Raw genomic sequence first — 27989 nt, 5'->3', positions numbered from 1 at the left:
TTATCGCACTCTTGCCCAAGTCTCGTGTTTCTGGAGTTTGGCACACGCGCAACATCACATTGATCGCTGTGTCATCTAAATATGTCGGTGTAAACGGAGATAGAGGAGAGAGAAGCCGAGGGAAGATGAAATCGGCGCGTCTGTGGATGCTTGTCTGTTTGGCGACTGCGTGTTGTCAGCTTGGCACCGGTGATAGATACGGTACGTCAAGAGCACGAGCCACAGGTTAACTTCAGCTGACTGAATGATGCATGATTCAACTGCGGAAAATCAACAGTGTTGAATATCAGATTTTAATATGGATGCATACCCAACACACACAATGCATTTGCACTATTTATTTATTTTCCTTTTTGCATTTAAATGCCACGTTGTAAGCGTTTATCATCAAAAGCTGCATTTGGAAATAGTAAAAACGGGTTGTTTATGCACAAGAACAAGCTTGCTAAACGCCATCTGTAAATGTGTTACATGCATTTAATAGAATGTTGTCAATTTAAGAAAATTGTGTGTGCTTGCTGTAAATGTTGACGACGTAGAGATAACGCTCGTCTCGGGTGGGATGAATGGTAGCGTTATTAAATTGTGGAAAAAGTGCTTGTTTTCACTGATTATCTTTAAGATGATGATAAAAATGTTGTATTCATTTAACCTTATAATTTTGACTAAATTGCATTTATATTTCAATAGCCTTAATGTAAATTTACTAACAAAAAAAAATAAAAATAAATAACTTTGTTGGATGTTTAGCGAAATCGGGGAGTTTATTGAGAGTATTAGAAACTGAATAAAAAGCTTTTGAGATTAAGTATGTGTAAATTGTACAAAATATTTATATATTTACTCTATATTTGTGTTATTTTCTTGTTTAATTGTTGTGTTATATATATATATTTATATATAATGCTATAATATTCTTATGCTCTGACAAAAAAAAAAAAAAAAAAAAAAAAAAACAGCTTGGCGATCTGGCAACATCAGATAACGGCATGATTCATAGACCCCGCAGTAACGCAGCCTACCCTGCTAGTCTACTTGCGACTTATACCTCCACCGACGCGAGCAGCCATATCTGTGTTGGGAAGAGTTAACACTATTTTTATTCTGACATGAATCACATATGCACTGATGATTTTAACAGTTGAGCAATGCCTTCAACGGCATTTTACGACTTTAATACACGGCCATAGTTGATTGCTAAGAGGTCTTGTTCTGTTTGTTGTGGTGTAAAATCTCAGCACCATGGACAGCGGAAGTAGTCAATTTCTAATTGGCTACATTGGGTCGATTTGGGAACAATTGCTTCAAATTGATTTGAAGTTGATGGGGCGTATGTGTGCGGGGTGGGGGTGTCGGAGTGGTTGTCTCGTACAGAGATTGTATGTTCGCTTGTGCACTGCATCTATATTAGCTTCTCTTCTGCAGGCTGACTCACCACTGACGATCCATCCCACGTCATTCTTATAACAGCTGTCACTGTGAGGGCACACGTCACTCAGAAGCATACACAACTCTATGGGAATGTCTCATTAATCTATGAGAGAGCTGTTGTGTAGGAAGCTGAACAGCATAAACATTGATTTCCATGTGACAAAGGTGGCAGAATAGATAGGAGAGGTGTAATTATTCGCTCTAGAAAATAATGGGTTGAAAATGGTCAAACCCAGCGATTGGGTTAAATGTTTGGCCAACCTGCTGGGTAGTTTTATTTAACTCAACTATTGTTTAAAAATTACTGTATTTCTTTCTTAAAATGAACCCAAAGTATGTTGGCAATTAACATTTATTAATATGGTTAATGAATAATAATGAAACAATAAACATTTATTAAATTGCTTATTAAGAAATGTTCCCCTTTTATAATTATTGTTACACTCTAAAAAATGCTGGGTTAAAAACAACCCAAGTTGGGTTGAAAATGGACAAACCCAGCAATTGGGTTGTTTTAACCCAGTGGTAGGGTTAAATGTTTGCCCAACCTGCTGGGTAGTTTTATTCAACTCAACTATTGTTTAAAAATTACTGAATTGCTTAATTAAAATTAATCCAAAGTATGTTGGAAATGAGCATTTATTAATGTTCAATGAATAATTATTAAACAATAAACATTTATTAAATTGCTTATTAATACATTTATATTAATAAACTATTACATTTATATTAATAAAATATTAAAGCTTATTAATAAACATTCACCTTTTGTCTCGTCTCTAATTGCAACTGGTTTTTAATTTCCCAACTATTTTGGGTTCATTTTGAGCTAGCCATATAGCAATTTTTAAATAATAGTTGGTTTAAATAAAACTACCCAGCAGGTTGGGCAAACATTTAACTCAACCGCTTGGTTAAAACAACCCAATCACTGGGTTTGTCCATTTTCAACCCAACTTGGGATGTTTTTAACCCAGCATTTTTAGAGCATTGTTCCAGATTAAGAAAGGGATCTCTTCTCTTCTCTTCTCTTCTCTTCTCTTCTCTTCTCTTCTCTTCTCTTCTCTTTTCTTTTGCCTCACATTATCACACAGCCTCAGAAAGACTTTACATTTATTTTGATATAGGAAGCATACAGCAGACTGGAGCAGGAACTCCCACTCATGTAACCAACTTTCATTCCATGATTCAATTATGTATGACGAGTGTGTCTGCCCAGCTCTCAAGTGTGTGTGTGTATGTTTGAGAGAGCACAAGGGGACTGGAGGAAACGGATGGATGGCAGAGTGCACAATATCTTGGTATGCTTTTAAACAAACATGAAAAAATGACTTGTCCTGTGGAGCTTGATATTGCTTTTTTCAAATATTTGCAATTCTTATTTGTAAATTCTATTAAGGACATTTGTACTGAGATGCAGATGCTATTTGGAGCTACTCTTGCTTGGTTTGTCTCTGCAATCTGGCAAATGTTTACTAATGCCCATTACGGTGGTTGGTCATTATTCTAAACCAGTACCTGTTTGTTGCTGTGGTGTGAAATTGATTGACAGTGACTGATAAGCAATTGCACATACTGACTTACAGTGCTAAAATGGTCAGAGGTATGGAAATGTAACTCATATCTTTGGGATGTTTGTGCTGCTGTGAGCTATTACAAATCTTGAAACAATCTGTTCACATATGAGAAGAGATGCTGGTCTGTTTTGTCAAATGTCAGAAAAACAATAACCTAAAAGTCTTTCATACTCTCTGTTCTCTTTCTCCATTTCTTTCTGGTAAGGTTGTCTGTTTGATGAAGGCCTGTGCTCCAACGGTCAAGTTTGCTGGGATGGTGAGTGCTGCCATTTTACAGTTTTCATGTTTGACCCTTCCACAATGTTGCTCATCACTGGAAAATAATGTACAATAATGATAAGACTTGACTTATCTCAGAGTCCCTGGAACAGTTGTGTAATTATGGCTCTACATAATAGCACTAGTGCCATCCCTTCAATCTTTTATTCTTTATTTGGCTTTTATGCATCAGCCTTGTTTTATATGTGTATAAAACTTGTCTTGCTGACAAAAATACTGATATTGTTACAGAAAATAAATACTGTAAAAACAGATTATGTGTAGGTTTGATCTCTATTTTGTAGCTTTGTAGATAAAGCTGATTTGTGCAGTTGAGTGTGTAAAAAAAATCATTGACTACACAGTAAACACTCACTTTCACCATCATTACCCAATCAGTGTTCTTCAGCCGTTTCCATGGCAACTGTGACATCACACAACTTCACCCTCTCTGTAGTCTCTGTTTATGTCTAATACAAGCAGAAAGAGCAGGTGTGAGAAAGTAAAATATAAGAAGGCAAAGAGATCCTGAGATAAACCTTTATACAAGGGTGTGTATATTTTGTCTAGGTTTGTGGCTGTCACAAATACATTGTTATATATTAGGTGAGCTGTTTGATCTCGGCAGTCCATGACCACTGTCTGTATTTCTAGAAGAGACATAGTATAAGGTGTCTATATGTGTGTTCCAGATGAGCTGTTTGGTCAGTGTCTTACACAGAGACAGGAAAGGTTTCGCTACAGGGTGACTGCAGTTCTACTGGACAGACTGCAGTCATTACTGCAAACACTTATGAAGGAAGGTGAGTTTCACATGGAAATTTTCTCCATCGGTGGAAATGGAATTTTTTAGCACTTTTCCTGCTTATGAAAAATGATGGTTGCCATAGAAACCACACAATGCAAACACGACGGGCAAAGTGATGATTGTGACATGGTCCAAATGTTACCACGGTAACCAAGGTCAAATAAATCAAAAGTAAATGCATGTGTGAATGTACCTGTATCAATGATGCCCATTTTTTTTTTCTGGATCTATCGATTTAATAAAAAAGGCATTAAAAATGCAGTTCAAAGATATGACTTACCAATAAATCACCTCTTTATTTGGACATTTTTAGGGTGTAAAGTTAAAGATGTCAGGGTGCTACAACTGTCCTGATATCATAATAAAAAAAGCTTCATAAAAAAAAAAGGAAAACCTCATAATGATACCATAGAGAGGACCGTTGCAGACAAGTGTGACTCCTTACCTTGTGGAACTCATAAAACAAAAATAAATAACAATTAAAATGTGTGTAACGAAAATTATTTGATGGTTAACAAATGACATTTTAGAAACGAAAATGAATATAGAGTAAATTTCTAAGTACATGACACATGGTTTAAACTAGATTTTTCCTATTTTACATTCTTATTCTTATTGTGTCCTTTACTCACAAACATTACAAACCTTTTTTGGTTGCTCTGAGCTTATGAGTTTACCACTTATTATTTTGCAGGATTAACTTGGCGGGATGAAGTCACCCAATCAGTGATTAAGAAAGAACTTAGCAAAGTTCCGAAGATCCCACAGTCTTCTGGGTTAAAGAATGTCCCATCCACAGAGTATACAATTTTTTATATTCATTTTCTCTTACTTACCTTTTTCTTCCACTGTATTTATTTCTCTCTTAATCTCTCTATTATCAAAGGTCTCAGAGTGGCCCTTCAAACCAGTTCAACTCCAAACCGGTGCAGCCTTATATGGACTATATGATTGTCGATCCACCTAAGTCATCTCTCCATATGCAGAGTTTGGATCCTTATAGTTACCAGCGAGTGAGAGAACCTACACAAGCACCAAACACATACTGTAGCACTTTTGATAAATTGCTTTCATTGTAGCTTTGGACGGACATCTACAACTGCTTCTCTTTAATTCCAGCATCATGTCTTTTTGTTTCACAGTATGGTTACCAAGATGAAGAGGAGCGCTCTTTGAACCTGGTGGAGGGGGGCAGGTACCCACCGGCCTCCTCTCGCTTTAGGGGAAATTCACCACTTCCTCCGTCTCTAGATAAAGATGATCAGCTTCTGCAAGATCTGATGACTCTCCTCCTTTCCTCGCCCGCACAGCCCACCTCACGCCATCGCGTGGCAGCACCTCACTCCGCCTCATCTTTTTTTCAGGAGCTGGACTTCCCACTTGACTATAACAAGGACTTCTTTTCCCAAGATGAGAAGATCAACAGCCAACAGGAGCAAAAGAAAGGTCCCCAGAAGTATGGAGTGTTTTCTGGGCACAGTGGTGAGATTCTTTGTTAATATTATATATATTTATATACATTATATATACTTTTATACTTTGTCAATGACTTCTGAACTCTGACTCCAGGACCCACTCAACAGAGCCTAAATGAGCTGCTCCTGCAACATGGATTTGATCTAAACCACCTGAACCCTGAGGAGATGGAGCGTCTCTTTACTGTCCTTCAGCTCCTGCAAAGTGAACCGACAAACAATCAGAGAAAACGTGAGCACCCTGAGATTTCCCTGGAGCGTTTATAGAGTAACAGTATACAACTCCAAAAAATATACGCACCTTATATAAGTTGGAGCTCCAAAAAAATATGTAAAGTCGTAACTGCTCCTTTTCCTTTATTCAGCCGAAACAAAGGATTCTTCTGCACCTCCAAAAGTGGTGAGCATCAAAAATGTTTCTGCTGTAAAGTGCTTTAGTATCGTTAAAAGGTTGGGTTTATCTCAGTTGTAATGCTATATATTACCTAGAGGGGGCAGCAAGTGTTAACTCATAATACTATGAAAATAAATTTATGAGGGAAACAAGAGCCATGATTATGTGATTTTTTTTTTATTTGTAAATGATATCTTTTAGGCCTCTTACCCAACATTAGTGTAGCTATGCACACAGTATTTTAGGTGTTTTTATACTGCTGAAACAAGATATCCTTTCCTTTCATGTTTTTATATTGCTGAAACAAAATTATCCTTTCCTTACCTTTCGTCCATGATCAATAGTCATGGCTGGTTACAAAATAAACAGACTCTACTTGATGGTCCTCCCAAAAACATTTTAAAGAGATTAAGAGAGAAAAGACTAGGAAGATAAAACTATACATCATACATTGAAGAATTATTATCCGTTGCCAGTAAGGATGAAATACACTACACAACCTTTGCCCAGATTTTTGCTCCGATTTACTGGATGAGCCGAGGTTAGGAATGTTGCCAAGTTTGTGGTTTTTCCGATCTCCGACACCCTTAGATGTACAAATTCAGTGGAGAATTCAGCCAGCTGATGCAGAAAATTGGGCTTTATTTGGGATAATTTTGCCATTGGATTACTTTTGTTGCACAGACCTGGCAACCCTGGAGGTTAATTGCCGAAAGTCTTTCACAGAAGGATTTCACAGAACATCATGTAGTGCATGAAGATTTTTTAGCTTCAGACTATGATTCTATCCAGTTGGAGGATATCCAACAAGTTTGATATTTTGTGACAATTTTAGAACACATATTGTGTTTATTTGTCAAGATACAAGGCAAGTGAGTTGGTTATGTTCAGAACAACTTTAATGTCTGGTAGTGTGTGATCCTCAGTCGATTAGTGTATGATGTAGTGTAGTGTTTTAAAATCTGCTCAGATTTGAAAAGTTGTGGAGTTTAAAAAGTTGTGGAGTTTAAAAGTGGAGTCAGCCTGACATGGCATGTGTTATGTGCTATATTAGATGAAGATTACAGAAGGGGAGATGACCCATGTGGTGGAGAAGGCTTCTGCCCCTGCTACAAATTCCTCTTTCTCTTCTCAACTCAAACCCGGGCCCGAAACCTCCCCTAAAACCCTTGGGTCCCCAGGCACCTCCAAGGATAACTCCATCCCAATGGGTGCCAGTGCACTAGGGCCTTCAGCTCTCAAACAAGAGGAAGGACGACTTGGAAAGGAAGCCCTGAGTGTGCCACCAGGAAATAATGAAACCAAGTTAAAGGAGGAATTTGGATACATTGTCACCAATCAAAGGTACAACTAACAGTTTAGACTGCTGGACTGAGTGCTAGTCTATGTGGGTGTTCCTTTTGTCTGAAAGCAAAGTAGTCATGTGGTATTTGCTTTCAAAACACTTCACTAACGAAGAACCTGGGGCACATGTCAAACTGGCTATTCAGTGGAGAGTCTGTTTGGGTGTTGGTTTTGTGAGTTCTGTGTTGGTTTGTGCTTGTGAAATTGTGTGTGTGGGCATATGAATGTGTATGTCTCTCTACAGCCATCTTAGTCTGTCTGATGGGGTTCATCTACTGAAGACCCTTGCTGAGAGGATCCATCTCACCACTGGCTCTTTCATCAATATCAGGTAGGATTAGGTTTAGCGCAAGGAGGCAGAAACAGCTGAGGAGAGTCCCAGAATTTGCTTTGATGGTGGGCACTAACCATAAGCTTTATTTAATTCATAAACTTGCAAAGGCATTTACTAACACAGAATTTGAAGATATGGAGATAAAAAGGGAAGCTGTTTAACAAAGCTAACAACAATGCTTTGCTTATTTAATATAAATCAAAGCAAACAGTCTTGATTACTGTTTGTTGCTGTGGTTAGGAAGCAAACACTAATCCCACTAACCCTTTTTACTAAATCAAACTGTGGTGAGCTGGAACCTTGAGCCATTGTCCTAGGAGGACAGAGGGGGATGGCTAAGAGGGAAAGAATGAGAGAGAAGTGAATGGAATAAACTGACCTCAAAAGTCGATTTGCTTTGCTACTTGTCCTTCCCTCATTAATTGGATCACAATATCGAACACACATAATCAGGGTTTGAAATTAACAAATGCCAACCCACCAAATGCAGGCGAAAATCAACCATGGCAGGTAATGCATATCAACTCACCAGCTAATTTGGCAGGTTATGATTCATAAATTATGTCCTATCACTTTGCATGTCATCGCTATCAGAGCCCTTCCCCTAAGAGGAGCCTCCAACATTAGCGAAACAAAGCTTAAAGAGGTTTGACGAGGAGCGCCACGCATCTTTAAAATTAGAAAATGTGAAAGAGAATTTTGAGAATTTTGTTTGTTTTGTTCTATTACTATGGTATCCACAAACAATGACTGACTTTTGTAAAAGTAAGCTTCGAAGCTTTGAATTTGATAATCGTGTGTATTTCTGATATTATTGTTTTGGCAAGTTCTGAATGGCTTTTATTGAATGGCTTAATTGGCTGGTGAGTGAAAAAGTTCATTTCAAACCCTGCACATAATCATGCGGGAAACTTGCATATGATTAAATATTCTGCTCTACACAGTGTGGTTGGTCCAGCTGTCACTTTCCGGGTGCTCCCCAACAGCCAGAATTTAACAGCAAATGAGGTGTCTGAAAAGACCGGTGAGTAATGAAGAACAATTTTCATGACTATTAAGAGTGATGCCTGTCACAAACAATAGTGTTTCTGAGATACATAATAATGGCTCAGAATTCAATACTAAATAAATACCTGATATTGGCTTGATATAGGCTTAGTTTTCCTTCCTATGTTGACATATTTTTGAAGGTCTTGTCCTTGTTTTAAATAGAAAATGGCCTTTATTTTATTTTATATTACAGCCATGAACATTATTTGCCGCTAGTCAGAAGTTGGTGTTATTAGGGGGAGGGGCATTCTCACTCTAGAGAGCATTTGATAAAACAATTTGAGAAAATAAGTGAGTGCACCATGAGTCATCAGTTTTTGGTCCATTTCCAGAAGAGGACTGGATTATAAATGCTTATAAAACGTGAAATTTGACACTGTTTTGGAACACAAGCTAGCCTATGTCTTAAAAGGTTAGTTCACCCAAAAATGAAATTTCTGTCATTAATTACTCGCCCTCATGTTGTTCCAAACCCGTAAGACCTTCGTTCATCTTCAGAACACAAATGAAGACACTTTTAATGAAATCCGAGAAAAATCCGGTAATTAATGACAGAAATTTCATTTTTTTGGTGAACTAAACCTTTAAAAGCAAACAGATCCAGGTGACTAAAAATCCGTTTGGATGAGTCAAGTCTGAAGGCATATGAGTGACCCACATCCGTTGAATTCCATATTTACACGAGGTGTGTATAGGCTATTACTGATTAATGCAATTATTAATTGAACATAAGCTAGGTGTATTTTATCATATTGCGGTTACATTGCAATAAAAGCAATAAGCTACTTGAAGCTGAGAACTTTTATAAATCACTGTAATGCCCAACCTTTTTGTGATTTGTTGCTTTCCATGGCAAAAGACAGTAAATAGACCTTATTCACAGCAGCACCATCTTTGATTTTTAACGGGAATTAAAAAGCGAGACTCTGAAGGATAAACATACATCTCTTCAGTGCATTGTACTGTTATTTAACTGTTTTTGGATTGTTCTGCTGAATAAACACTGCATAATGATCTTTCCAAGAAATTTCAGTAGACAAAAAAAATGAGCTATGGACAATTATGTGATCTAGGTGCTTTATACAGCGAATAAAAACACAGCAAGTCTATCCATCACAGTCTCGCTTTCATACCTGTCATGGTGCTGCTCTGAATAAGGTCAATTTATATGTCTATGTTTATAAAGTATAAAATATTATGTTGAGAAAATATTAGAAAAAGCTGTCTGTGACTATCTTTACATTAATCTTATTTTTTTCACATGCAGTGGCTCAAAAGAACCTTCTAGAATCAGAGACTGGTCTAAAGGTGCTTCAGGCAGGTGTTGGGGAGGTAAGGATGTGCAGAAACACGGTGTCCTAACATTTGAGTCTGTTGTTTATCCCTTTCCCGTTAGTTTCTGTCTCAGTCAATGGTTGAGGAGGGAATATCTCACAAGACCCCTGACACCCACCCCCGTCTCATTTGCTTTGTTGCTATGACAACGACATCATACGTGTCAAACTGTCAGGCGCGTCCACGACTCTAAGCGCGCTGCCGATTGCCATCCCAAATGCTTCTCCTCTCAGAACACAACATTCCCGCAAAACATCACGATGTCTGTTCCAGAGCTGAGCTCTGTCACCGTTATTCTTTTCCCGCGAACTTAAACTTACCAACCGTTACAGCTCCTAACAAAAGTGGACGAAATTCAAATGTCAAACCGGTGGAGAAGAGCTCTAGGGTTACTGCACGTAACGTTACAATTTTTTTTTCTGCTCATCTTCGGCGGACCACCGGGCGCGTGAGGTTTCCATTCTCCATTAGTTTATTGATTTTTTGGTGAGTTGAACTTATTCTTAAACTTGATTAAATCGTGTTACATTATATTAAACCTGTTAATTAAACATGTTCCAGTGCGGGCAGCAATACAACAAATAAATCAGCTTTTTATCGATCCACCTACCTGTAGTTTCCGTTATCTTGATTCTTGACTGGAAATCTCATACAGATCAGAAGTCGCGGGGGAAAATCATTTAAAAACGTTAATTATGAAATATTACCGTTTTAATCTAACTCAGTGGTTTAGCTTTCATTTTACTCACTCTTCGAAGTCGGGCTTATGATCAGAAATGGTAAAAAATGAGTTTACTGGCCATTTTGTAGACGGTCCAGTCTGTTTTTATTTGAATCTAGGAACCTGCTGTAGTCGTTAAACTGTTTTCCTTGAACTGCTCAGTGATTTGTTGAAATAAAGAACGCGCATTAAAAATGACCAATCAGAATGATTTGCACTCAGAATCTCAGCACAGACAGTGATGTCAGGTAAAGTTGGTTGCTGTGGCGACAAGGTCAGTGCGGTGTGCACAGGAGTGGTGATGTAATGCCCTGGCTCCTGTGTGGTCTGCATCATTCCAGCAGAGAAATTGGAATATGATGGGATTCTCGTATGTTGAAATAGATTGATTTCTCTCATCAGTTCCTTGCTTTCTATCTATCGCCATTTGAATGACTACTATAATACTTACATCAAACGTTAAGATGTTGCCCACTGAGATCATATAGTTCCAGACAGCAGGGTGGGATGGGCAGCCCTGTTTTAATACTCGTTTCTTTACCTCGTAGTCCCTCTCTTTCCATCTTAAAATGTTTCAGAGAAATACAAAGTCCTTTATGGTGTTTAAAAATCTGTGCTGCTCTAGGATACTACAACATTAATTATGAGATTTATAAATGATTTGTGATTCATATATTTGTTTTCATCTGCCTCCGGCATTGCAGAAGAACGATGGACATTCGTTGCCAGTGGCAACACGTGTACCTGACGAAACCCCGTGGATGTTCATCATATTTGTGGTTTTGGGTTGCGTGAGTGGACTCCTGACGGTGGCAGTGCTCATCGCCCTCTTGCGCTCCCCTGACGGCCAGTTGGCTGCGGGGAAACTGGGACTAGGACCTGAAGCAGGAAATGTGACGCATTATGAGTACCAGGTAGGAAGAAGTGTTTGAAATGCGTACTGCATCATATCTCTGCAATAAAAACATTCTCTGAATTCAAGCTATTTCAGTGGTTTTGGCTGTGATGGCATGTTATTATCAGACTAATGTAAACCAGAGTGATTTGATAAGCGTCGATATTGAGTTACTGTGAATTTCATATGCAGCATCTCTGTTTCTTTCTCTCGCATTCTCTTATTTTCTTAATTTTTCAGGATCTTTGTCGGCAGCACATGGCTGCTAAGTCCACTTTGGGCAGGCAGGACTGTGGGGTCGGAGCTGCAGGTGGTGCCGGAGCGGGAGGAGGAGGAGGTGGTGGAGGAACGGATACGTCACGAGTCAGCAGTGTGTCGTCACAGTTCAGTGATGCACCTCAGCCAAGCCCTAGTTCACATAGCAGCACCCCCTCCTGGTGTGAGGAGCCAGCGCAGTCTAACATGGATATCTCTACTGGGCACATGATACTGGTAGACACTCATACCCCTATTTATCGACACAAAAAAATGTAATTCACTTCCAGTGAATAACAGTAAAGGCCCATTCACACCAAGAACGATAACTATATGGTGTGGACTCTTATATGGTATTGTTCTTATAGAATTACAACACTTATTAGAACTTTATATTTATGGTTATTAGAGCTGCACGATTACGGATAAATTGAGAATCACAATTTTTTTGTTTCAAATAGAGATCACAATTCTCCTACAGTTCTGAACAGACAACCAAATAAAATAATGCTGTTTACTAGAGGCTCTGACAAAATGTTAATTGCCTCAGTCTTTTTAAAAATGTTTCATTAATTTGAATTCATTATTTTTAAAAATCGATTCAATGATTCACTCATGAATGCTTCACTTGTTTCATTACTGGATACATCAGCATTTTTGAATGAATCTCTTGCATGAATGATTCAATGACATACATTTTTAAGTCACTTGTCGCCACCTAGTGGTGTAATGATTAGGAATGGGCATTTTTCCAAAATATTGTATTCAAATATTTGGACTCGTAAAAAAAACGAATATTCAAATATTCGTTTATTCAAATGATGTCAAACAAGAAGGACTTTTTTTTTTAATTCATCAAGATTTTGTATCCATTTCTGAACAAGCATACAATTAGTCAATATAAACAACGAGCTTATGTTATATCTTAAGCTTTTCTTTTAGTTCAAAGCATTAAACAATATGTGCAAACAAAAAAATATAAAGAACAAAAGCAGTGTGAAAGAGAAAAATGCTAATAAAGCAGACAGCACCAGTTAGTAAGTATATGGTTATAGTTTTCATATTGATTCACATGTTCAATAATATCCACATGCTCGGGTGAGAGAACAAGCTGCGCTGACAGACTTTGCAGAAACAAAGATAATGATAATCCATAACGGTATGCTAAGCTAAGTTTCTAACAGCAACACTTTGTGTTTTCTGTTCGTAAATATGTCTCCCTCAATGAAACTTAAAGGAAGCATATGTCTTAAAATAATTTTGCTATCTGATAAGTTATCTTCTCGGCTCATTCGGGGTACAGCTGCACTTACCTGATGTTGTGAATGCAGTGATGGACAGCTGTCTTTCCTCATTTGACGGGAATTTTTGATTTCATGTGCTTTCTCAATATGGTGATGATATCATAACTCGTTTTCATTCATTCATTTGATCAAAAGTAATTCCATTGTGTAAGATCATTTTCATCTTAATAATTCCAAGCTACGCGAGGCAACATTATGTGATGAACAAATAAAATAAACTTGTTAAATACGCTCCACAGCGCCACCCGGTGCATTTAGTTATAACTGCGAGTTTTAGTGCTTAGGATTTATCATGGATTTACTGCATTTACGGCCAGCAAAGCAACATAGTAAAATTTGAATAGTATTTTTATTTATCGAATATTAATTACAGATCGAATATTCGATTATTTGTGCACACCCCTAGTAATGATGTAATTGATACGATCATTATTTAAAGGTACCCTAGAAAGTTCTTTCACAAGATGTAATATAAGTCTAAGGTGTCCCCTGAATGTGTCTGAAGTTTCAGCTCAAAATACCCCATAGATTTTTTTAAATTAATTTTTTAACTGCCTATTTTGAGGCATCATTAACTATGCACCGATTCAGGCTGCGGCCCCTTTAAATCTCGCGCTCCCTGCCCCCCCGAGCTTTCGACTATAATACAGTGCATAAACAAAGTTCACACAGCTAATATAACCCTCAAATGGATCTTTACAAGATGTTCGTAATGCATGCTGCACGCATGCTTCGGATCATGTGAGTATAGTATTTATTTGGATGTTTACATTTGATTCTGAATGAGTTTGAGGCTGTGCTCCGTGGCTAAAGCTAACATTACATACTGTTGGAGAGATTTATAAAGAATGAAGATGTGTTTATGCATTATACAGACTGCAAGTGTTTAAAAATGAAAATAGCGACGGCTCTTGTCTCCGTGAATACAGTAATAAACGATGGTAACTTTAACCACATTTAACAGTACATTAGCAACATGCTAACGAAACATTTAGAAAGACAATTTACAAATATCACTAAAAATATCATGTAATCATGGATCATGTCAGTTATTATTGCTCCATCTGCCATTTTTCGCTGTTGTTCTTGCTTGCTTACCTAGTCTGATGATTCAGCTGTGCACAGATCCAGACGTTAATACTGGTTGCACTTGTGTAATGCCTTGAACATGGGCTGGCATATGCAAATATTGGGGTCATACATATTAATGATCCTGACTGTTACGTAACAGTCGGTGTTATGTTGAGATTCGCCTGTTTTCCGGAGGTCTTTTAAACAAATGAGATTTACATAAGAAGGAAGAGGCAATGGAGTTTGAAACTCAATGTATGTCTTTTCCATGTACTGAACTCTTGTTATTTAACTATGCCAAGGTCAGTTCAATTTTTGATTCTAGGGCACCTTTAAAGCGCCATGTTACTTCCAAATGTTGATTTCGCTACTGTAGACATCAGTATTTACATCCAAACTATAAACTTTTATCCCAGTACTTTGATCATTTGAATATTTGAAACAAAAATAATGATACTGTATGGTTGAAAAGACTGTTTGTGAAGCTGTTTCATACCTCTACATGACAACTGCTTTCTCTGGATCAGATCTGAATGTTCTAGCGTGATTTTGTCAAAGGTTTAATAGACACTGAAAAATCATTGTCATTTAGGAATGAGATCACGTGGGTGTTTAAAGGGGTCCTTGATTATGATTTTACTTTTTTAACTTTGCATAATGTTGCTGTTTGAGCATAAACAGCATCTGCAAAAAGTTACGACGCTTAAAGTTCACTGCAAAAGACTACAACAAACTGCTGGTAGGGACTACAATGAGCTTCTTCCTCGATTAGTGACATCACTAACCCTAAAATTTACATAAACCCCGCACAAGAGGAAGTGTTGTTGTAGTAGAGTGTTGTTGTCATGCCGTCAATTTATGTCGGACTGCTTCACAAACGAGGGTCGATTCAACACTGCTCAAAAGATGAACATGACGGCACATGCTAGTGGATGAGTTGAATCAACTCCACAGCAACTACATAAATTTATCCACTAACCATTCAGAAACGTCCAGTTTCATTCTAAAAGTTGTAACTTCTTCCTGAGTCTCTCCATCAGTGTCGATTGAACAATGTAAGGCTGAAAACCGTCACTGACAATCCTCATTTTGGCTGCGTGAGATTCTCCAGCTTTGTTGTTGTTGAGCTGTTAAAGCTCCGCCCTCTTCTGGAAAGGGGGCGGGAGCAGCAACTCATTTGCATTTAAAGGGACACCCACAAAAACTGTGTTTTTGCTCACACCCAAATAGGGGCAAATTTGACAAGCTATAATAAATGATCTGTGGAGTATTTTGAGCTGAAACTTCACAGACAAATGTGTCACCTCACAGGTGTGGACTTCCCTATTCTAAAACTTTATATTTATATTTATCATTCTTGGTGTGAAATGGCCTTTTATTCCTTCCCTTTGGTTAACACTTTTGAATATGAATTGTCCTCCAGCTGTTCATAAACTTTAATATTTACTATATTTACTTCATGTTTTACAAAGAGTGTTTTGTTTCTTTTTTTTGATTTTGTTAGTTTATTGGCATTCTCTAAATTTTCATTTCTTTTTTTTTTCCAAGTATCACATGAACAGTGTTGGGCACGTTACTTTAAAAAAGTAATTAGTTATAGTAACTAGTTCTTACAAATAGTAATTGAGTTACATCATTATAAAAGTAAATAATTACCAGGGAAAGTAACTAATGCGTTACCTTTTAATTTTTTTTCAAATATGTCAAATAACTTTGCAATATTAAATATAAGTCTAAAAATAAATAATGCTTGATCCGACTCCTGATGCATGATCCGCTCTTGCTCACGACATGAAATTTCTCTGTACTCTACTATTTGTTGGTAGCCATAAAAGAAAACGTACTTTCATATTTATGTTTAAATAGGCCTTTGCTATTTTTTAAATTCATCTATTTGATTATGAAAAGTGAACACCATGAGAAAGATAGGATACATCATAAGATGCGCAATATATCAGGAGACATGGAGTGGGTCAGACATGATTTTAACCACTTCATTAAGTTTTGTTTTGTAGAAAGCCTTTCTTTAAAGTGAATTTCATTTTGTAAATTCATTGTAATCAATGTTTCATCAAACATTTGCCTGGATTTGATAAATAAGAATATAACAGACAATATAATCATGATATGGAGGTGCCGGCGCGATCACTTGCACGTGAACTGGAGCACGTCTTATGCGCTAAATGAACCGAAACTCAGCAGCTGCTTGCCTCACAGACATGAGAAATATATCTATAGAAAGCTTGAATTCTCTACTTTTTAACAAAATAATACAAAACAAAAAGAAATAGGCTACTCTCTGATTATGTAATCCGAATGAAATGTGCATTCTCTCTAGGCGCGTCCACTATGCAGAGATCATGGGAGTCAGCAATGTCAACTTAATCTTTGCAACCGACACTGATTCAGAAAACATTAGTTTATTAATAAACAATTACAATGTCTCCTTTCTGTTTTTGTCACATTCATAATCATTACTTTTGCTGGTTCTTTATGGCAAGCTTTATTACGTAAATGCTCATTATTATGGTTTATTCTCTCGAGTATTTAATAAATTAATATAAATGTGATTAAATGAACAACTACAAGTCGACTAGAAAAAACTTATTTCACATATTTTTGAGCTCAATTACTAACACAGCATTTTATTGTCAGTAATGGTAACGGCGTTGTAACGGGGGGAAAAGTAATTTGTTTGATTACTCGTTACTGAAAAAAGTAACGCTGTGAGTAATGCCGTTTATTTATAATGCCGTTATTCCCATCACTGCACATGAATGAGCAGCATTTCTGAGAGATCATACATCTCTACTGGTGTTTCTTTCCTTCTCTCTCTCTCTCTCTCTCTCTCTATCTGATGCTTTCTAGGCATATATGGAGGATCATCTGAAGAATAAAGACCGTTTGCTCAAAGAATGGGAGGCACTGTGCTCCTACCAGGCTGAACCCAGCACCATCTCAGCAGCCCAGAGTGAAAATAACATCAAGAAGAACCGCTGCTCTGATGCCGTGCCCTGTGAGTAAGACCCTATTACTCCCCCATCCCCTGCCTGTCTGGAAATGCCTTGATTTTTATGTTAGTGTACCTCAAGTGTTAGTGAGCACTTAGTCTTTTTTGCCAATTTTCAATGTTAATACACTACTCACACTATTTATACAAAAAAATGGCATTAAATAGTGCGTAAATCTCTTTTTCACATAAACTGATTGACTCTTTTGAATGGATTAGATGTGTAACTGTCAGTTATTTAATGCAGATGACCATTCAAGAGTGAAGCTGAAAGCTGAGATTAACCCCTCCAGGACAGATTACATCAACGCCAGCACCATTGTAAGTTCTTGCACTTGATGGTCCTCTTTGCCCTGGATCTCATCATGTGACTCATTTTTTTGGAAACAGAAACATAAGAGTTTGAAGGGCCTGCATTATTGTCCCTTTCCTTCTCTGAAATCTAAGCTAGAAATCTAAAGCTAGAAAGCCCACCTTTCCTTGCATCCCCTTCTGTTACCAAGGCGATAATCCATTTATTCCTCATAGACGTGAAAGGCTGCCACTGGTTTCGGAATCCCCCTCTCAGCGTTGCCATGGTTACATTGTATTGATCTCATTCAGGATGTGTAGGTCTGGAATCCCCTGCTGCTCTGTTGTAGTTGAGAGCGAGGGATCATCAATTAAGCCTTCATGCGCCTCGGATCACATTAATGGCCTGTTGTCTTGGTGATGGGCAGATCCAGGGTTAAGAAGGGCTAAAGCACTGACCTCTGACCTATTGTCTACTGTTGACCCTTTAGATCGAGCATGACCCCCGGATGCCAGCTTATATTGCCACCCAAGGACCTCTCTCTCACACTATCTCTGATTTCTGGCAGGTCAGTCACATCAGTGTATGAATGTGAGACCTATGTGATCATTTGATATAAAGTAATACAAGTTGCTTGAAATGTACATTACCATTCAAACATTTGGCATTAGTAAAATTATATATAATGTTTATATATATATATATATATATATATATATATATATATATGTGTCTATAATAAATGTTTAAAAAAATCATAAAGACATCAGTAGCAATATTAGTGTCAGTGAAACTGGCCTTCATTCATAAAACGATGCCATTAAACAAATATTTAAAATATACTGTCTTTAAGTTGTTTCTACATTAATTTGGAGAGTAACTGTATAATTATTACAATATAAAAATATTTTTAATATAAAAATATTAAAAATCCAATGTTTTTAATTGAGATTAATTACAGAAAAAATTTGCGATTACTTAGTTAATTTTTTAATCGATTGAAATTGTTCAAAAGACACAATAAAATGTTTTACATTAATACAAAAATTCTATTTCAAATAAATGCTGTTTTTTAGCTTTCTATTCATCAAATAAAACATTCAAAAATGTATGATAGTTGCCACAAAAATATTAAGCAGCACAACTGTTTTCAGCACTGATAATAAATGTTGCTTGATCACCAAATAAACATATTTAAATGATTTCTGAAGGATCATGTGGCACTGAAGACTGGTATAATGGATGGTGAAAATTTGAAAATTCCAACTGAGGAATAAATAAAACTTTAAAATATATTAAATTGTAATAATATTTCACAATATTACCAATTAACTTTATTTTGCAGTTTTGGTGAGCATAAGAGAATTCTTTCATAAACACTAGAAAATCTTGATGCCAAACCTTTGAATGGTAGTGTATTCTGTGTATTTCACACTGTTCTATGTATTAATTATTGCTTATTTTATGTGCATTCATGTAAATACTGCTTAAATGGCATGTTTTGTAAGCTGTGTATGTTGCGCAGATGGTTTGGGAGAGCGGATGTACAGTCATAGTGATGATGACGGCTCTGGTTGAGGATGGAGAAAAGCAGTGTGATCGCTACTGGCCCGATGAAGGCTCTTCTCTCTACCACATTTATGAGGTTTGTAATATGACTTGTGAACCTGAAGAGATGCTCAGAGGTGTTTGCTTTATGTAGTGTAAACTACTTAAAATATTGTGTTACCCTTCAATTATCTCACTCAGGTGAACCTGGTGTCTGAGCATATCTGGTGTAATGACTTCCTGGTGCGTAGTTTCTACCTGAAAAATGTCCAAACACAGGAAACTCGTACCCTCACTCAGTTCCACTTCCTGAGCTGGCCTGCAAAGGGAATACCTACCTCCACACGCCCTCTGCTGGACTTCCGCAGGTACTGCACATGCTCACAAACCTACATGATGTGTAAATACATTGTTTAGACATGTATGAAGGCTTGATTATGATGATTTGCTCTAATGGCAATAGCATCATAATATTGATTAAATGCTATGAAATAAGAACCATCCTCATCATTATTATTCAAATTTTATTTGTGGTTTACTTAAATCATTTATTAAGGAGGGATAGGTTATATTTTTTTAACAATTAATAATATTTTTATATTTAAAACATTTTTATTCATGTCATTTTACCTTGTGCAATATTATTATTATTTTTATACAGATGGAAATCATACATATTATAAGTTCAGTGTTCTGATAAGCGTATACTATAACTGTCATACACAAAATTACAATAAAATAGTTATACATTATAATCATTTTTATAATTAGAAAACATTTTTTTTTGCCACAGAAATCCATGTGAATTTATGTATGTCATTTTCACATCATGTTCTCCTTTTGCTCTGTCTTTTCTCCCATCTCAGGGCTTCAGACTCCAGCCAAATGGTCACATTTTGCGACCTTTTCTTCTGCCAGTGCGACTAAGTTTTGTTAGAGGTCGCACTGGTGTGACCACCACATTGCACAACTGATAAGAGCTGCCATTTCTGTTTCATATGAGAAACATCAAACGGCAAATTAAATGAAAGTGAAACAAAACAGCACTACTCGTTTATAAGCACAAAATAATAATAGACATCAGAGCCTGAGATCTGCGCATGCCGATCTTGATCATGTGACACTGTTACTATACAGCGCTGGGAGATCCAGTGAGAAAGTGTTTTAATTCAGTGGAAAATGAGTAACATTGCTGTGAGATCTAGTGGGAAGCATTCAAATTCAGCGCAGAATTCTCTGCTTTAAACCACAGATATCAGATCAAATAGTGCTGTAAACCAGGAGAAACACTGTGCCACCAACAGGTTAAGGCTCTCCAGTCCACAAATCACCATGGATTTAATGTAGTAATGCCTATTGAAACCATAGAAATAGTCGAATACTTCTACATTATTCATTTCGGGGTTCACGCAAACTTTGAGAGTCAAATTCAAGCACTTTTCTAGGACTTTGCTTCACACTTTTCCTGCACTTCAAAGCTGTAAATATTATCCAGTTTTAATGTTATTTTCAATGTGATGATTTGTAAAACTAAAAGTTTAAAGATGAAGGAAAACTAACACTTCTAGGCAAACAAACATTTTAAAACACAAACACACACATGAAATTACCACTAGATGGCAGCAGAAGAGCACTTATTGACTCTGTAACGTGGAAAAGTACAGTCTCATGAAAAACAAAAACTTTTTCAAATTGTGACTGAATTACACAGAAAGCAAGTAAAGAGCACTCCTTTTATAATCATTGAAGCTGTCGGTCAGTTCAGTATGGTACATTTAATAAGAGTACAATATGTACATTTTTGTAAAACCAAAAAAAAATGTTTTTTTCACATAACAAGTTAATATTATCTGCATCTCAATTCAAGCTCAGTGCTTTACTCTCAAATTTCCAATAAATAAACCTGTAATATTATTAGTAACTGCACTTATTAATGCAAAACAATAGTAATATGATTAAATTGCATAAAAAAAATAAAAAAAACAGCACCACCAAATCAGGTGCTGGCACCACCTTCTGTAGATCTTGCTCTCAAATGTTAGTCTGGAGCCCTGCAGCTGCCATGATATCATTCCATCATCCTTCACTCTTATTCCCTCCACTCATATTCTGTCCCTAAACCTCTCAACCTCTGTCAGTCTCTTTCTGAGAGCGATGGAGCGCAGTAGCGAGGTATTGCACAGCTGTCTGTGTCATTTTTGTGGTTTGCAGCTAGTAGTCTGGTTCCAGTTGCATAGTCACAAAAATGAGCACAGACAGTTGTGGCTGCAGCAACGCTGATGAAACGCTCCATCGCCTAACTCCCCCTCCACAGTCTCTCTACTTGAATCTCTGTCAACCTCTTCATCTTAGTCTCTTTTTATTTCCTTTTCTGTGTCTCTCCTTTCTCCATCATTTCCTTACATTACATGCTTTTTGATGTTTGGGTGGATGTTGCTTGTTTCTTACCACTCTTGACTGTGGTATAACTCTCCTCTTTTTGATCTTTCTGGCTCTCTACTGTGCAGTGGTCCTGATGTTTTCCTCTGATCTCTGTGGGTCTCTACTCTACATTAGCCTCGATTTTACAGTGCTTGCAAGGCGACCACTGTATTGAAATTCCTCTCATCTTTATTAATTTTGTTCTCCACCAAAGTGTGCAATTATTTCAGCTTAAACTGCTAAATATATTCTACTCCAGACACAATTTAAACTTTGTTTTATAGATAAAATTAAGCTTATGTTGTGCTTTGCTATCTGTCATTTTTTCTATCCTCATAGAAAATAAATTCAATACAAATACAAATCACAATATTATTATAAACACTAAAAGTAATAATACCCAAAGCAACATATTTCTATTTTTGTTTAGTTTTTTATTAAACTGTTTAAAGCCTTAACACATCAAAATCCAAGCATTTGTGTCGTCATCAATACAAATCACAATCATTATAATATGAAAGGTGCAATAGGACATTTTCGGAGAGGCTAGCTGTAAGATCCCACCCTCTGAGCGTCTTCAGAGCGTCTCCAAAGCCACGCCTCCTCCAAAACACATGAACACACACACACACACACACGCAAACAGGCGCACCTATCTTAGTGGGGTCTCTGTACAAACCGTACTTCCTATCCCCCTACCCCTATCCCTAAACCTAAACATCACAGGAAACATTCTGCATTTTTACATCTTTTAGTATGTTTATTAATCCATTTCCCTCGTGGGGACCGCTGGCTGGACCCAGGTTTTTATTACATTGTGGGGCCATTTGGTATGGTTTATATATATATATATATATGTTTACACACTACACACACACACACACAGCTGCTCTCGTTGCAATGTCACAAGAGACGGTGTTAAACTACCTCATGTCTCAATAAACTCAAAATTTTAAATTATTAAAATCATACAGATCATCATCATTATATATATATATATATATAAACATGAGGAAAAATAAATAAATAAAATTAATGAATAAAATTAACATTATAAGAATGCATACTAATGTCTACAAAATTAATTTAAAATAAACACTGTTCTTTTGAACTTTCTATTCTTCAAAGAATCCTGAAAAAAATATATCACTGTTTATACAAAATATTAAGTAGCAAAAATTTTTTGTTTTTTAGCACAATAAATGTTTCTTAAGTGCTAAATTAGTATATTAAAATGATTTCTGAAGCATCATGTGACACTGAAAACTGGAGTAATGGCAGCTTTGCCATCAAAGGATTAAATTAATTATAAATGTAATATATTAAAATAGAAAACAGTTATTTTAAATTGTAATAATATGCAAATAAATGCAGCCTTAGTGAGCATAGTTGAGTTCTTTCAAAACCATTAAAAATTCTTACCAACCCCAAACTTTTGAACAGTAGTGCAGATATATTGTTTTTTAGATGTTTAAAAATCTGACTTACATTAATAGAATGCTTGTTATTCCACATGGTAATATTCACATAATGGATTTTGATTGCTTTTCTGGCACATTCTTTATACTGCTTACACTTTTACACTGTCGTGCATTCTTGTGCACGGCAGACAGAAATCAACATGTCATGACAACTTCTAATCGTCATTTCATTTACTCAGAACCAAAGCCTGAGCTAATCTAACTTGCTTTGCAAGCACTTGCATTTCCTTCAGGAAATCTCTCTTTCTGCCCTTTAGGAAAGTCAACAAGTGCTACCGTGGACGCTCCTGCCCCATCATTGTGCACTGCAGGTATTTTAACACATTGATGCATTTGAGGAATGAAACGTTTTTTTTAAATAGTGTAGTTTGATTCCTTTTAGAGACAAATTTTGTAAGAGATGCCAAGCCTACCAAACATTTTATTGGAAAGTTATTTTGAAATACACACAGTATTCTTGTGGAGTTCAAGTATTGCATATTAGATTTTTCATAGTGTAATGCTCACAGTATCGCCCTTCTGTGCAGTGATGGTACAGGCCGAACTGGAACATACATCCTGATCGACATGGTCCTGAACCGCATGGCTAAAGGTCAGCACATGATATAAACTTGTAAAGCTTGTGAAGAAATCAGTGTTTAGGAAAGTAGAACATACTGTTTAAAGGGTTAGTTCACCCAAAAATGAAAATTCTGTCATTAATTACTCACCCTCATGTCGTCGTTCTACACCCGTAAGATCTTCGTTCATCATCGGAACACAAATTAAAATATTTTTTGAAAAATATAGAAAATATAGCTGTCTGACCCCTCCGTAGACAGCAATTTAATTACCACTTTCAAGGCCCAGAAAGGTAGTAAAGGCATCGTTAAAATAGTCAACGTGACTACAGTGGTTCCACTTTAATGTTATGAAGCGAGGAGAATACTTGTGCAAAAAACAAAACAAAAATAATAACTTTAATAACAGCGCTTCCGGGTTTTACGTCAGATTGACAACTCATTATTGTTTATTATAATGAGCCGGCGTTCTGATGTAGAACCCGGAAGCGCTGCACTGTTTCAAAGCCTTTATATATAGAAAAACGGTGAAAGTGTAACGCGCAATATAGCGGAATAAGTCCTGCCTTCTAAATAAGAGCCAATCGCTGACTGGTAAAGTCATTACGTCACTGCAGCGGCTGTTAGAAGCTCCGGTTCCTACAGAAACAGTCAGATTTCCTATAGAGATGTGCACTTAGGACTGCGTATGCGCATTAGCTTCATCCAGCCAGAAAAATGCAGTTTTTTTGTCATGATTCAAGCGTTTAGAAACAACATTTATGAGACAGTTGTTGTGAGATTTCATTGGTGATTTCAAATATGAAATTTCACCGAAAGCTTGGCAAACAGCTTTGGAGAATTTGATGTTTCCCCACTTAAAGATGCCCAAGAGGCGTTTCAAAGATGGCTGCCAAGTGAAATGACTTGACTTTGACTGTGTTTACAATGTCAGCAGCATAGAAGAATGATAGGGAAGAGAAGATATTGTTGAATAAAGTAATTATTTTTGTTTTGTTTTTTGCACACAAAAAATATTCACTTCATAAGATTAAGGTTGAACCACTGCAGTCACATGGAGTACTTAAACAATGTCTTTACTACATTTCTGGGCCTTGAAAGTGTTGATTATGGACAAGTCATATACCTCTCAGATTTCATCCAAAAATATCTTAATTTGCGTTCTAAAGATGAACAAAGGTCTTATGGGTTTGGAACAACATGAGGGTGAGTAATTAATGACAGAAACTTTGGGGTGAACTAATGCTTTAACAAAGTTTGCTGTTTTGTTTTCAACTCAGGAGTGAAGGAGATCGATATCGCTGCAACCCTGGAACACATTCGAGACCAGAGGCCAGGAATGGTGCGCACCAAGGTAACGAACGACAGAACACCACAGAGCCCCATATGAGAAATAAAGCACTATTGTACCCATAAAACACCACAGTATCAGCAGCCTCTCTTGTTCCCCTCAGAATGCAGTAACTGCTGTAAATCATTTTCATTGGTGCTGATGGTGTTATTAAAGGATAGTTCGATGGATGGAGTAGTGGATTGTAAAATAGGATAGCTGATCTATGCTTTTCTCTCTCCTCAGGATCAGTTTGAGTTTGCACTGACCGCTGTGGCTGAAGAGGTTAATGCTATTCTCAAAGCCCTACCGCAGTGAAACGATGACTGAGCGCACACACACACACACACACTCACAGATTACATGCATGTGTGCATACATGCCTTGTGTGGCCACTGAGGTTAGTATTAGGGATATGCACAAGTAATCATCTAGTCAAGTACTCGTTCTATAACTAATTTGTAAAAATCTCCACAAACTACTTGCAAATTGATTTTCCTTTGCTTTCACTTAAATCATTACATCTGCAGTAAGTGCATTGGGTGGCACTCTGGAAACATGATGATGAAATCCAAGTGTGCAATATATCAGTCTTCATGGTTCTTGTTAGATTCATGATTCCCACTAGATAACGATCCACTTTTATGGTGGAAAGAAGGTGGCAGTTTTTATGAGAAGCTGCGAGAGTTGTAAAACTGTTTTTGCGGAAGATTTTCACATCGGACCCTTTTATGCAGACTAAAGCCCTATTTGGATGGTAATTGTTTCTCATAGGGACGTAAGGTATTTTCATCACTTATAGGGGCTAGTCAGTGATTTAACTGCCGAATCCAGAATGTCAGTGTTTTCTCCCACCACCCACAGAAAAATCCCTGGCCGAATTCCCTGCTGTTTTTTAACAAACGCCAAAGTCATGTGGTAATTTAATTGCTGCTTAAATCCAGAACTCGAGTGTACAAGAGGAGATCAATTCAAAATTCATGGTTTAAATCCTTTTTGACTACTGCAGAACGCCATACGAGTGCTTCACTTACACTTTTAATTACTGAAATACTGGGAAGTATTTACCAGAACAATATTTCATCACTGCTCCACCTCAGTGAAATGAGAAAGAGGAAAGCATGTTTTCATTTGAAATGGGCTGTTACAGGAATACAGTTTTAAAATGTATTATGTAATACAATTATATACACTAAAAATATAAACCAAGCAGCTTTATGTTTATTTCATGTAAATAAGAGGTTGCATTACGCTACTTTCCATATTTTTATATAGCGTGTGTATATCTTCCTATAAGAAGATAGAATAATCACATAATAAATAGGATATTATTTTCCTATTATTAAACCAAATATGAATATATTCATATTCCAAGCGTATGACATTTTATTTACAGCAGACAATCATGTGACTAATCATGTGAGCAGTGCGTTCTCAGGTTTGTAGGATCACTAAACTCGCTCCTCCACCGTGAATAAATTGGCATCTGAACACATGAGGTGCCATGCAATTTTTTTTTCAGACGTCCATGTGAAAAACAATTACCATCCGAATAGGGCTTAAGATGCTTAAGATATTTCTGAGTAATATTAATATATATGATAAAATAGATCATAGAACTGAATAGAAATTCAGTTTTGTCATTAAAATTAATTAGCTTTTATATTCTTATCAAAAGATAGGCATAGTTTGTGAAAGCATTGTAAAGTTGATTTAGCCTTATGTTTGTGAATAAAAAAATTAATTGATACTTGTTTTTAATCTTGGAGTACTTGCCTACAAAATTACTCAGTGCCATCCCTAATTAGTATTGCTGATTTCCTGCACTTAAACGCTCAAAAACACATATCCAAACCAGTTCTCCAATATTGCCTTCCTACAGCATGTAAAATCAAATCTCCTTTAATTAATACTCACACAAAGATATACTTGGACCTATATTTAAGCTCTTCAGGATCTGATTTCTTCCTTGCTTTCAGGCTTGGTAACAAAATGTAATTATCTAAAGGGAAGTCCTTTCTCCATGTTCTCTCTCTCTTTCTCAGTTTCACCATGGTGATGACTTAGTCCTGTTACGTACACTTCTTCAGTGTTATGTGAGTTTCCTTCACAATAGTCTTGTCTACTGTGGTGGTAGGAGGCAGGGAAAACAAGTGTCATGAAGGTGAGCTTCGATGTAGTCTCATGTTCAACATATTTAACACACATCACATGTTAACGTGTGCCCTCAGAATTTTACACGTCCCCTTGCATGTTCATTTATTTAAGAAACAAAACAAAAACAATTTCCGTTTTAGTTTTAAACTATTACACGTAATTATAACAAGTGGCCCTCACAAGCAGTACATCAAATGTGGAGGAAAAAAGGCAGATTGCATTTGAGCCTATTCATGTGTCTCCACACAAACAGACTCCACATTTCTTTAGTTCCCCAAGGGAATCCATCACACTTCCTGTCAACAAGAATGCCGTCAAATGCTCATGTGACAGCAGGAACTTAAAGTAGAAGGTATGTTGAATTTCAGATCAGATTTTGAAGAACATTCTGATCTGTTGTAGGATTATGTTGAAGACAGATCGAATTTCCTCTTTTCTTTTCCTTCTTGGTCAAAATCTCTCTCTACTTTATGCTTATTGTGGTCAACTTAAATGTTCTATTCCTCTGGCAAATCAGTAAAAAAAAAAAAAAAAAAGATGTCAGAATTATTAAAAAACAAAAAGCATATATTTTGTATCTTGTGATGACTAATAAAATAATTGTGAAGTGATGCAGAGCATCACTGTGTATATGTCTTTTTTCTTTATTCAGTGTTTTTTTTTTAATGATTTTTTTTATATATTGAAACATATTTTCCACATTGATTATACCTGATTTTTCTGAAAATTAAAACAGAAACTAAAATTTTTTTCTATCCACCTTATTTTTCAACACGGACGTAAGGGCGTGTTCACACTGTCTGTTTTGACAAGGGTGCTTTTATGGTAATAAAAAAAAAGAAGCTGGCAGCGTTTGGTTCCAAATAGACCCTTTTCACAGACTAGTTAAAGGGGACCTATAATGCCACTTTTACAAGATTTCACAAGTTTGTGTGCCC

General features: G+C 36.7%; 1 protein-coding gene across 1 annotated transcript; it reads left to right on the top strand.

Moving 5' to 3' along the window:
* On the top strand, positions 1–26008 carry ptprnb (protein tyrosine phosphatase receptor type Nb). Its single transcript, XM_067374103.1, has 23 exons — positions 1–201; positions 3214–3264; positions 3959–4069; positions 4769–4874; positions 4961–5087; positions 5217–5556; positions 5644–5781; positions 5915–5949; positions 6998–7287; positions 7532–7618; positions 8566–8645; positions 9939–10003; positions 11432–11641; positions 11863–12114; positions 17121–17268; positions 17510–17583; positions 18045–18122; positions 19080–19199; positions 19304–19470; positions 23262–23315; positions 23532–23596; positions 24845–24918; positions 25141–26008. Exons 1-23 carry the CDS (start codon positions 126–128, stop codon positions 25210–25212), a joined length of 2820 nt encoding a protein of 939 aa, XP_067230204.1. The 5' UTR covers positions 1–125; the 3' UTR covers positions 25213–26008.
* The last annotated feature ends 1981 nt before the right edge of the window (positions 26009–27989 follow it).

This window comes from Chanodichthys erythropterus, chromosome 21 (assembly GCF_024489055.1).
Source record: "Chanodichthys erythropterus isolate Z2021 chromosome 21, ASM2448905v1, whole genome shotgun sequence".
NCBI classification, from domain to species: Eukaryota; Metazoa; Chordata; class Actinopteri; order Cypriniformes; family Xenocyprididae; genus Chanodichthys; species Chanodichthys erythropterus.
This window is presented reverse-complemented; position numbering and strand designations above follow the sequence as displayed.